At 36.0% G+C, this 12,650-nt stretch overlaps 1 protein-coding gene across 2 annotated transcripts in view; it reads right to left on the minus strand.

Moving 5' to 3' along the window:
- LOC126811514 (ubiquitin carboxyl-terminal hydrolase 47) overlaps positions 1-12,650 on the minus strand; it is a 42,057-nt gene that overhangs the window by 24,211 nt on the left and 5,196 nt on the right. For both annotated transcript variants that reach the window (XM_050537186.2, XM_050537187.2), the window contains exons 4-17: positions 12,222-12,399; positions 11,686-11,782; positions 10,912-10,990; positions 9,747-9,813; positions 8,968-9,107; positions 8,336-8,425; positions 7,101-7,196; positions 5,991-6,088; positions 4,056-4,201; positions 3,136-3,257; positions 1,965-2,044; positions 1,095-1,146; positions 471-547; positions 241-296 (exon numbers count right to left, since the gene is read on the minus strand). In XM_050537186.2, coding sequence (XP_050393143.1) covers positions 241-296; positions 471-547; positions 1,095-1,146; positions 1,965-2,044; positions 3,136-3,257; positions 4,056-4,201; positions 5,991-6,088; positions 7,101-7,196; positions 8,336-8,425; positions 8,968-9,107; positions 9,747-9,813; positions 10,912-10,990; positions 11,686-11,782; positions 12,222-12,399 — 1,378 coding nt within the window. The remainder of the gene's footprint in view (positions 1-240; positions 297-470; positions 548-1,094; positions 1,147-1,964; positions 2,045-3,135; positions 3,258-4,055; positions 4,202-5,990; positions 6,089-7,100; positions 7,197-8,335; positions 8,426-8,967; positions 9,108-9,746; positions 9,814-10,911; positions 10,991-11,685; positions 11,783-12,221; positions 12,400-12,650) is intronic.

Consider the following 12,650-nt stretch of genomic DNA (forward strand, 5'->3'; position numbering starts at 1 on the left):
AATATCATCACATGGTAAAATATCAACAAATCTCTAATATTAGATACTTAATATCATCACATAGAAAAATATGAACAAATCTCTAATATTAGATACTTGAACATGAGCACATACTCAAATATTAAACGTGCAAACTAATGTATACACGATACCTCGGTTTTTTTGCCCCATCTGAATGATATTACATTATCCCTTGCCAGGCACTCCGTCGTACTATGATGAATAAAGAGTGTAACTGACCTGAATTACGTTTCTTGTCTCTCTGTCGATACATTAACATGTAAGCATTCGTAGAACTACAAAACAAAAGTAGAAAACCGGACTTAGCATATTTTTCTGAGAAGAAGTCGATGCTTTTAAGCACAAATTAGAAGGTAATATATCCTTGTTTTAAACAAACTTTTTTTAGGGGGGGGGGGGGAGGGATGGGCTTAATAAGTTGATGAAGATAATAAATTGTTTATAATTACCTTGCGTAAGCTGAAGAATAAAAACCTCTCGTTACGCTTGAACCACCATATACTTTACGAATATCATCAAACGTTATCTACAAAATATTCAATATACATTTATTAAAACATTAGTACAATTTTATCTGAATAATATCCTTTGTCCATATATGGATTTTCTGTAGATGTGGGGGAGAAAAATCAGAGGATCCGGAGAAAACCCAATTGTACAGCTTCAGATCGAAACCTTGCCACTTAAATCAATTACAGAATTTAGGTCATCCATCCATCCCAATAATCCACCCACCCCTATTGACCAGGGAGAGGGGTTTAATATTATTATTGTTCGATCCATATAGTGCTTCAATACATTCACACCAGTTCAAAACAATTATTTGAAATAAATATGTTTTTAAGTTTCTGGATAGAATATGCTCAAATACAGACTATACCTGTTCACCAATCCCTATTCAGATACTATCTGAAACAAACATATCTTTAAAAAAAAAGAACCTAAAAAAGCATTTGCAACAAAGCATGAGTAGCTATCATTTTGGATAAAAAAATGAAACTGCATGGTGAACAATTGATCACACTCAAAACCACAAACAAGGTTAAAATTATATGGGTGAAGGTTCGACTTACCCTAGAAACTTGTTGATCATTAAAACTATACCACTGACCATCTTCAAATGACCTGTTGATATCAATAAAAGTTATATATTCCTTATAGATGTATAATCATAATGACCTGTTGATATCAATAAAAGTTATAATATATTCATTATCATATTACTAATATAGATGTATAATTACGATGAGTACAGTACACAAGATAAAGTATGCTAACATCTGATATCATCTTATTGTCAATTGGAAAATTCATATAGTTAGTAACATTCAGTGTAAATTGGTATTTATATAGTTTTGGGGAATTCTAAAGTTCAAACAAAGATAGAGGTTTTAGCAAGGAAAAATAATTCTGAATTTTATTATAACAGTTGTGTACAGACATAATGGTTAACCATCACTACGGAAACAAAAATCTGTCTTTATTGATAAATCGGTTGTATGCTGGGTGTATTGACTAATTAACTTTGTTTACCAATAACTAGATTGAAAATGAAATAGGGTTTAACGTCCTACTGTTCTGCTCCTATGGGCTAATGAAAACGGTATACGCCATACAGTGTGCTATGGGAGGAACTTTTTCCGGACATCGGCACTATGGTCTATTCTTATATCAAATTCTGATTGTCAAGGGTTCTTTTACTTGCACGGCAATGTCTACACAGAACCTCGGTTTTTCATCCCATTCGAAGGACTATACATTGTCCCTTGCCAGGCCCTCTGTTCTGCACCACTGACAGAACAACTCAACATTGTCCCTGAATGCTTGACAAGGGGAACCACGCCAGAAAATCACAATGAAATTTCTAAGGCAAACCAAGATTGAACATGGGACAACCAGGTTAGCAAACTAATTTCAGTATCACATATAAAAGATCGACATACTTGATGTATGCATAGTAATGGCCGCCAGCCGCGCTTCCTGAATGTATCATCACAGAAAATAAATCATACTGATACGGACCCTGAAAAAAAGAAATTAAAACTCAACAAAACAATATCATCATGGCACGTCAGCATCTTTCTTCTCACAATAATTTGAATCAAAACAGTTACAATACATCAAAGAATTTTCCATCCATGGATTAGATGAACAAATCATGTCCGGAAAGGAAAAACGGTGGTTGTAAACAAAATATAAACAAATAGTTGCCTTTAGTTTATTCATTTACCATTTTGTGTGTTTTGTGATGTATTTGAATTTCCTGAGTTGACCTTTTCATGAGATTCGTCTGATTTCTTAATTTGATATTTGTTCGGGATTTTTTGTTTAATTTGACCTTTTGATGTGAATCTGTGTATTTTTAAATTGACTTTTTGAATGTATTTTGTAATTCACTTTTTTGTGTGTATTTTGTAATTTACCTATTTATGAGCGAGAGAGAGAGAAATGGAGTTTAACATCTACTCGACACAAACTAGGTCATTTCGGGACTAACATATGGTTTAATTTTATTTACATAATTCGCTTGCGCGTAGGGGTCTTTAGCAGTGGGAGGAAAACGGAGGACTCGGAGAAAACCCACGAGGTTGGACAGGCGACCCTACTCCTTGCCACGTACAACCGGGGATTCGAAACCACGCCAGTCGACTCAATGACAGACTTTATGATACAGCGCGCGCACGCTAACCATTCAGCCATCCAACCCCCCTATTTATGAGTGAACTTTGTAATTCACCTTTTTGTGTTTATTTTGCAATGTATCTTTTTGTGTTTATTTTGTAATTAATTGACCTTTTTATGTGTATTTAGTAATTTACCTTTGTGTGTGTATGTTATAAATTCCTTTTTGCATGTATTTTATAGTTCAGCCTTTTGAGTCTTTCGTTTGTAATTTAACCTTTTTTATATATTTTGTAATTTACATTTTTGTGCATTTTTTGTAATTTACATTTTTGTGTGTATTTTGTAATACATCTTTTTGCATGTATTTTGTAATACATCTTTTTGCATGTATTTTGTAATACACCTTTTTGTGTGTATTTTGTAATCCATCTTTTTGTGTGTATTTTGTGATACACCTTTTTGTGTTTTGTAATTTACATTGTAATTTACCTTTTTGTGGGTATCTGTAGTATTTTTATCAGATACAGCAGCTTCACTGCCTACACTAGATGAATCACTGCTAGATGAAGTCCCTGATAAACTGTTCTCTACTTCAATACCTTCATCTATACCTGTAAATATAAAAACATACACCTTCATCTATACCTGTGATATATAAACATATACCTTCATCTACACCTGTAAATATATAAACAAACACCTTCATCTATACCTGTAATATATAAACATATACCTTCATTTATACCTGTAATATATAAACAAACACCTTCATCTGTACCTGTAATATAAAATCATATACCTTCATCTGTACCTGTAATAAATAAACAAACACCTTCATCTGTACCTGTAAATATATAAACATCGAACGTCACAATGTTCAACTGGCTGAAAGGATCTGCTAAAACCTAGCCAATGAAGACAGGGATACGCCATACAGTGTACTATGATGGAAATTTTGTCCTGGCATTGGTGCTATAGTCTTATCTTATATCGAATTCCAAATGTCAAGGGAATGAAATGGGGTTTAACGTCCTACTGTTCTGCTCCTATATAGGGCTAATTAAGACAGGCATACGCCATACAGTGTGCTATGAGGGAAATTTTGCCCAGGCAGCGGCAATATTGCCTACTTTTATATCAAATTCCAACTGCCAAGGGATCTTTTACGTGCATTCCAATGTATACACGGGACCTCGGTTTTCCGTCTCATCCGAAGGACTAGACAGCTGTCCTTGTCAGGCCCTCCGTTCTGAACCACTGACAAGGGGGAAACCACGCCAGAAAATCCAGATCGAACAAATGTCAAGGGATCTTTAACTTGCATGCCTACTACATGCGGGACCTCAGGTTTTTTTTGTCCCATCCAAACAACATTTCTGGAAGAAAAATGAAATAGATAAATATGTTACCTTCATCACTGCTATCAACAGGACCATTAGATGTTTCATCCTTCTTTCTATCTAATTCCTCCCCATTCTCTTCTTCTATCTCTTTATTCTTGATATCACTGTCTTCAATAAAGGAGTTGATGTCCAACAGATCAGGAAATGTCATTCTGTAAAGAAGAGTAAAACATGATATTAAAATCGGGCTGAACCACTGACTATTCTGCTTCAACTGGGCTAATAAAGGCTGGCATACTTTCTCAGCCAACACCATGATCTATCCCATGAGCTCCTGGTTACCTGGCCAACACCATGAGTTCCTGGGGCCTGTTTCACAAAATTTTAGCTAAGATAAAACCCAAATTTTAGTAATTTGATTGGATAATATTAGATTGATTTTAGTGCTTAGCCAATCAAAATTGGATTTTATCTTTAGTTAAAATTTCGAGAAACAGGGCCCTGGTTACCTGGCTAACACCATGAGCTTCTGACTAGCGAGCCAATACCTTGCATAAAGAGGATCAAAATCATTGAAAACTATAATTAGACTAAAACATTAATAGCTCCATATTCAGTCAGTGTCTGTCTTTTTTTTCTTAAAGCCACTGGCTGTCACATTAATGTACCCGGTACGTTTTGATAATTGTAATAAATAGGATATAATTTGATCTAATCTGGCACAACAAGACAGAAATGTTGTCATAACCCACAGGGGCATTTGCACATACATATTTATTTCTTTACTGAATTGTTGAATGAAATGCGGCTTTTATGTTTTTGCACCAACAGGGCAAATGAAGACAAACATTAAAGATACATTATGGGAGATTCGATAACGAGTTGGCAGTTCTCACTATAATAGTTAAAAACTAGATAACGTAAAGGCAATTTGCTGAAAATTTCATTCAAATTGATCCACTATGAACCGAAAACTAAGTGAATGAAATTTCTGCCTAGCCTCGGTCATCATTACTAAAGTCAGTACGATAATCAGCATAGTCTTGATTATCTATTTAATCTTTTAATCGAGAAGGAAAGTTATGCAGTAAATCGGCTCACAATCCACTTAAGATCGCAGGCTAGCGATGCCATCTAGATTTGATTATGGTCTGGATACGTTAATTAATGTCTAATTAATAGTTTAGATAACATTTGAGGCCTAGAGAAAGACCTACAATAGGCAGATTTAGCTCTTGCATAATATATGTTTAAGCCATGCAGTGTGATTTGCAGGATTTTTTGCTCGTGCAAGGTTGTTCTAATTGCAAGTACATGTACAGCATTCTGTACACAGAGATCCATCTACTTTATACTTCGAGAATAGATCTCTGCTCTAAATGGCCGCCATATCCAAAAATTAGCATACTGTTTTATAACGTGGTTCTACTCCGTTTCACATCTGTTATAGAGAGAGAGAGAGAAATGGGGTTTAACGTCCACTCGACACAACTAGGTCATTTCGGGACTAACATATGGTTTAATTTTATTTCAATAATTCGCTTGCGCGTAGAGGTCTTTAGCAGTGGGAGGAAACCGGAGTGCCCGGAGGAAACCCACGAGGTTGAGAAGGCGCCCCTATGTCCATGCCACATACGCTCACACCAGGGCTCGAAACCACAGCCGCAAGCCAGAGGTGACCGGCCAGCCAGAGGTCGAAGCGCGGCACTCTAGACCACTAGGCCACCCCAACCCCCCCACATCTGTTATACACACAAAGACTAAATAAATTTTTTCAATATTCTCAAATGGAAGCAGAATAAATACTTAACAAAATTCTCAAATTATAAGTAGTGTTTTCAACTAAAATCATCGATTTAGGACTCAAAATATCAGTCAACTTGCTGAGTGTCTGTACTCAAGCGGCAGTATCTGTAGCCAGACACACTAAGTTTAGTATGCGTGTACATGGGATCTCTGTATTATTGTGGACCTGGGCTACAATATTATAATAGTTCTCACCTGTTGTTCAGTTTGATACGATGCATCGTAGAATAATCAAAATCAAATCTTTTTAACTGCATCGTCAGTAAATACGGAAACGTTATAAACTTTAAACCCTAAAAATACAAAAAAAAACAAAACAAATAAACTTTGAGAGAGAGAAGAGAGAGAGAGAGAGAGAGAGAGAGAGTTGAGGGTTTAACATCCAATTGACACAAACTAAGTCATTTAGGGACTAACATATGGTTCAATTTTAGCAGCGGGAGGAAACTGAAAGACCTGGAGAAAACCCACGCGGTTGGATTGGCTGGAAATCAAAACCACAGCACTTGACTCAATGACAGATCTTGTGATTTCACGAGCCTGTGTTATACTGTTAACCCACTAGACCCCCCCCCCCACTTTCTTCTAACTAGAGTTATCATGAAGACGGGCATATATACAAAATGTAATGTGCTAGTAAGGTTGCAACGATATCAAATTATTTTATCACGATTAATCACGATAACAGCTTTTCGAATTATCGCGATAAATAGTAGTATTGCGATTATGTATTTTATCATGATAGTTCTCTTTAATCGCGATAAAAATGATCCATGATGGCATGATGAGAAAGAAAATTGAAACATCCAGGGTGTTGAGCATTGACCAGATTCTAATATGTCGGTGTATTGGGCAGTGTGATTGTCCGTGTTTCCAATAAGCGTAATTGTCTAAATACGAAAATATCAGCTTATATATACTTTTGATACCATCGATGAATTTTGTTTATTTAAAATAACTTCTATTCTTTCGATAATCAGTGATCTGGCGATTATTAGATTTATCGTGATAACTGAATAAATTTCCCGATATACCGGGGATGGCGATTATCTATTTTGGGCCGATACGATATCATAATTAAAAAAATAATCGCGATTAATCGGCATCCCCGGGTTATCGCTGCAACCTTATGTGCTAGGAGAGAAATTTTACTCAGAGCCGTTTTCAACTACTCTTCATGAAATTCCAACTGTCCAGGGATCTTTAACGTGCACGCCAACGTGCATACAGGATCACAGAGATCAATAACATGTATAATATCTTTAACAATAAAGAAATAAACTTTGTTTTTAAAATAATGGTTACCTTGTGAGCATTACATTTTTTATTACATCTTTCACAGAAATATTGATTGGAATCTTCTAATGTTTCTGGTTGTACGAACGCATTCATGGCTTCTTCCTGTAAATAATAACGAAACAATAACATAATAGGGTTTGACAGCTAATGAAGACAGTCATTTGCCATGCAGTGTGTCTGAGGGAAAATTTGGCCTGACAGTAACGTTTTGCCAATGGTATATATGGTATATTTTTCTGTTCCGCACCACTTACATGGGGAAACCATATTGGAAAATCCAGAGAGACTTTTTGGCCAACACTGGGATTCAAACTGGGACCTCCAGACCAACAGTTCACAAAGCAAGAGGGAGAGAAAGAGAAATGGGGTTTAACGTCCACTCGACACAAACTAGGTCACTTCGGGACTAACACATGGTTCAATTTTATTTCAATAATTCACTTGCACGTAGGGGTCTTTAGCAGTGGGAGAAAACCGGAGGACCTGGAGAAAACCCACGAGGTTGGACAGGCGACTCTACTCCTTGTCGCGTATAACCCGGGGAATTGAAACCATGCCAGCTGACTCAATGACAGACCTTTTGATACAGCACGCACGTGCTAACCATTCCGTCATCCAACCCCCCAGTTCACAAGCATTCTCAGACTTTCAATCACTGTTAATTAGAAATATCTTTGATGCAGAAACACAAAACTTTGCACATATTTGATACCTTAAAACAACAAAAGTTTTATCAAGAGCTATATCTTAGTTAAAATAAGGCGAACAATTTGGAGTAAATTCTTAACTAAGTCTGAGAATGTTTTGTAAACTTGTGGCCTGGTTAGTGAGACCATGCCTTACTCACAAAGCGTATGTGCCCTACGAACATACAAATAGTAAATAACAATAACTCTGCGAATAAATGTAGCACTATCTAGAAAATGTTTTGATATGTGTTTTTTAGTCAAACGAGACATACATGTATGCCAACCAAATATATTACATTTAGAAATGAAATGACTGGGCTAATGAAGACAGGCATGCGCCATACAGTGTGCTGTGAGGGAAATTTTACCCGACAGCGGTACTACTCTTATATCAAATTCAAAGTGTCAGGGGATCTTTTATGTGCACATGGGACCGGTATTTTATATCATCCGAATGACTAGACAGCTGTCCTTTTCAAGCTCTCTGTCCTGCACCACTGACGAGGGGAAACTATTATATGTAGAAATATTTTATAATGAAGTCATACATACCACGCTTCCATAAGCTTTGTTTGAACCAAATGGTTGTACGACTAGCGGTATATCTAAATACGCATCAGTTCTAGCACTTTCATATCCACACTAAAAACAAAATATTATATTATATATCAATGCCATTTAACCTTCGAAGACTCAAAGACTCACGTGGTAACTTTCTTTGGACTTATGCCTGGAATGATGTTTAATTTAATGAGTACTTATTAGTTGCTATGGTTTCTGTTAGTTTCTATGGTTGCATGACCAACTACTCTATTTCTAAAGAATGCAAAGGAAAAGGGTTTAATGCCTCATCAATAGGAGAGAAATGGGGTTTAATGTCCACTTGACACAAACAAGGTCATTTCGGGACTAACATATGGATCAATTTTATTTCAAGAATTTGCTTGCGCATAGCGGTCATTAGCAGTGGGAGGAAACAGGAGGACCCGGAGAAAACCCACAAGGTTGGACAGGCGACCCTACTCCGGGTCACTTACAACCAGGGAATCGAAACCATGCCAGTTGACTCAATAGGCCTGTGCTGCACAGCTCCCCTTTTCAAAATGACCGTTGTTGTCTTGATAACTGTGTAATGATCGATTACAGATGCCTACATATTTGTTCTTACATTTCATTAAACCTACCTCTAAACATTTCACATAATCTTTCAATTTTCCCTGATATAACTGGTTTATTAAATTTGCTTGTTTTGTATTCTTCCATTTTTGTTCCAAGGCATCGAACATTACACGGCACAATTCCTGGACATCGTGTTGCTGCCAGACTGAAATGGAGAGGGAAATTGTGATTAATATCCATTCAACATAAATTAGGTCATTCGGTAGAATTTTATTTCAATAATATTTTTGTGCATAAAGGTCTTCAGCAGTGAGAGAAAACCAAATGACCCAGAGAAAACCCACGAGGTTAAGCAGGCGACTCCACTCCTGGTCACATACACATGTGGGCTCAAAATCCCCAACTTGATTCAACGACAGACTAAATATGAAATTGCAAATATACAGCCAACCCATCTTTTCCATTACATCTATATTAAAGATACATTATGTAAGATTTAGATAAAGACCTGGCTGTTCTCGCTATAATAGTTCAAAATTAGATGACGACACATATTCAAAAGATGTGTGCACTGATCGCAATCACCATACTGGTCGTTCGAGTCTTAGTCTCACTTCTCCATTTTTAAATTAAATCATTAATTTAATCGTGTTAAAATCTTGAGCATCCGATGGCATCGAGAGATAATTATGGTCTTGGTAAGTTAATTAATGTCTAATTAATAGTTTATATAACATTTCAGGCCTAAAGAAAGACCTGCAATAGGCAGATTTAGCTCTGACATAATGTATCTTAAACAAAATGATCTGCAAAAGGCATTTTTAAACTTATTTAACATAATTACCTTCACTACTATCCCAACCAAAACTTTTAGTCAGATCAGTCGTTTCTACAGAACGTTTCTTGGATGTCTGAAAAAAACAGGCAAAATATAATTACCATAATAATGTAGCCAATATTAATTTTCAGCAATTCATAAGATTAAGTAATGTAGATATCATTAGTTCTACAGAGCTATAACACATACTTATGGAAGAACAATTACTGATTTATTTAGGCAACGTTTCGAAGAGTATTCCCTCAACGTTTTCAAGCAAGTATAGCAACAAATGTGTAGGCCAATTATTTATTTATGGACAAATCAGAAATCATGCATGACAACAACAAGATCAAAGGCAAGGTGCATATACTCCAGGCTAGCCAGCCAGCATTTTCACCCACTTAGCCACCATGACCCCCGATTTAATAGTAAGCAGACCAAATTTAAATAACATCGCTAGATAATCTCCCAGCTCGGATTTAAACCAGGCCCATCAAATATGTTCACAAACAATAACAGAGTAAACACGGAGGTCGCAGGTTCAATACTGGTGTTGGCCGGGAAAGTTCATCAGGATTTTCCGGTGTTGTTTGCAATGGCTTCAATATTGCACTAAAAGGAAGCAATGAAACTTTAATTTCTGTGCCAAATTACAATATCTCTGTGGGTTTGGGCATGTAGGTAGAATACGATCATAGTCACAAGTTTTACCAGACTATCATATTCAAGATTCGTTGGATAGGTTACCAATCTGATTAAAACACAGATCCTATTTCGTTTCGTTCTTTTATAGTTCAAAATTTCATTTTACTTGTCTTTACTACACCGGGATCTGGAAGAGTTGTTATCATTGACACGTTTTGGATGATGTAAGGGATTAACTAATGAAACGGTCTGTTACAGGGAGCTTTTGGCATGCGAAAATAAAAGACGCTATTTTTTCACAACTACAATATTGTGAAGGATGGATCTATAATATAAAATATCAGTCCAAATTTGTTCACTTCCATTCAGTATTTACAAAGATACGATGAATAACTGTCATCTTTATATGCTGCGAACCAAGTTGATGGGCCTGTTTTAAATTGATTTCTTAATGAAATGTTAAATAATAATAATCCATCTGAATAAATTTAGTGGTGTTTGATATTTTCCGAAAAACATAAATACTTGGAAGCTTTCAACATACCTGTAATTGTAGAAAAAGACGCTGTAGATGATACGGTATATTTTTAACGGAATCTTCTTCTGTTCCATCGTATTCCCATCTTAAAATAAACATAGATATATTTTGATGAAAATAGCAAAATTGTCCTCAGCATTAATTTCCATGGGTGTGTGTTGAATACAAGCCAAATAATGGGGTTTAATGTCCACTAGACACAAAATATGTCATTCAGGACTAACATATGGTACAATTTCATTTCCATAATTCGCTTGCACATAGGGGGGCATTAACACTGAGAGGAAACCGGAGGACTCGTAGAAAACCCATGAGGTTGGACAGGTGACCCTACTCCTTGTCACGTACATGCTTGGGATCTAAATCACGCAACTTGACAGACCTAGTGACCTAACGTGCACGCATTAACCATTAACCCAACTCCCAGATCCAATGACAGAACTTATGATCTAAAGTGCACGTTAGACCACTTGACCACCCCACACAACAGAAGAAGGGAGATTGTAACATTTGACAGTGGTAACAAACAAACTGTTCACAAGAGGGCGGCACCGAATAGGACACTGTAAGGTGATAATGACCTAAGGTAACAAACATACCTCTTAAGGTGCTAGCGACACAAGGTAACAAACATCCCTGTAAGGTGCTAGAGACACAAGGTAACAAACATACCTGTATGGTGCTAGCGACACAAGGTAACAAACATATCTGTATGGTGCTAGCGACACAAGGTAACAAACATACCTGTATGGGGCTAGCAACACAAGATAACAAACATACCTGTATAAAGCGTTTCTGAATTCAGGTGTCATATACAAGGTCTGTAATAAACTGTTCAGATAACACGTCATAGCTTGATTAACCAGTCCTATAAAACCTGTAACAACAAATACAACAACTTGACTAACAAGTCCTATAAAAACTGTAACAACCTACATGACCCTTTTTTATTTCCAAAAATGTTATACGCATTTTTATTTAGACCTTTATTTACATCAAAAGCTCATAGTCAATTTTAAAATGGACAATCAAGACTATTTATTATCATAGCAATGGTACTTGAAAATCAAGACTATTATTTAGATTAAATCTTCAAACATTCATAACTTTGCTCAGAATAAAGTAATTTGACAGAAATTTTTAATATTTTTATTTTCCATTATCTATTTTTGAACTATTATAGCACGAAATGTCATCTCTTGATCTAAATCATACATAATGTATCTTTTAAAGAGAAACGAAAGTGAAAGTAGGTAGGGAATACATGATGATACATTATCCAGCTCTGTTATCAAAATAAAATAGAATCTACTGACCTGTATCTGATTTCAAGAGAGCTTGAGAATAGGAACAGCTGAAATCAGAAGCCGACGAACCGATGCCTACAGACGACGTATCGCTGAAGGTGGTGGAACTACCAGGTATCGAACTGTTAGACATCGTTTTATAACCAGATGCTTCACCCATCGACATATCCGAACTTGAAGATGATGTCTAATAAAGAGAAAATATATTTTGAAATAACAATCATAAAATACCGGTACATGTATATACAGGTCATAATTCTATGGAATACAATTACTGCTCGAAATATAGAGAGAGAGAGAGAGAGAGAGAGAGAGATGGGGTTTAAATCGAGAATTTCAAATTTTCTAAGAAAGTCAAAACATAATTATTTCTATGTCTTTTGCTCAATACTAGGTTATCAAATCACTATTATACGATCATGGGCATTATTTCCCACC

Source organism: Patella vulgata, chromosome 2 (assembly GCF_932274485.2).
Source record: "Patella vulgata chromosome 2, xgPatVulg1.2, whole genome shotgun sequence".
In the NCBI taxonomy this organism is placed as follows: domain Eukaryota; kingdom Metazoa; phylum Mollusca; class Gastropoda; family Patellidae; genus Patella; species Patella vulgata.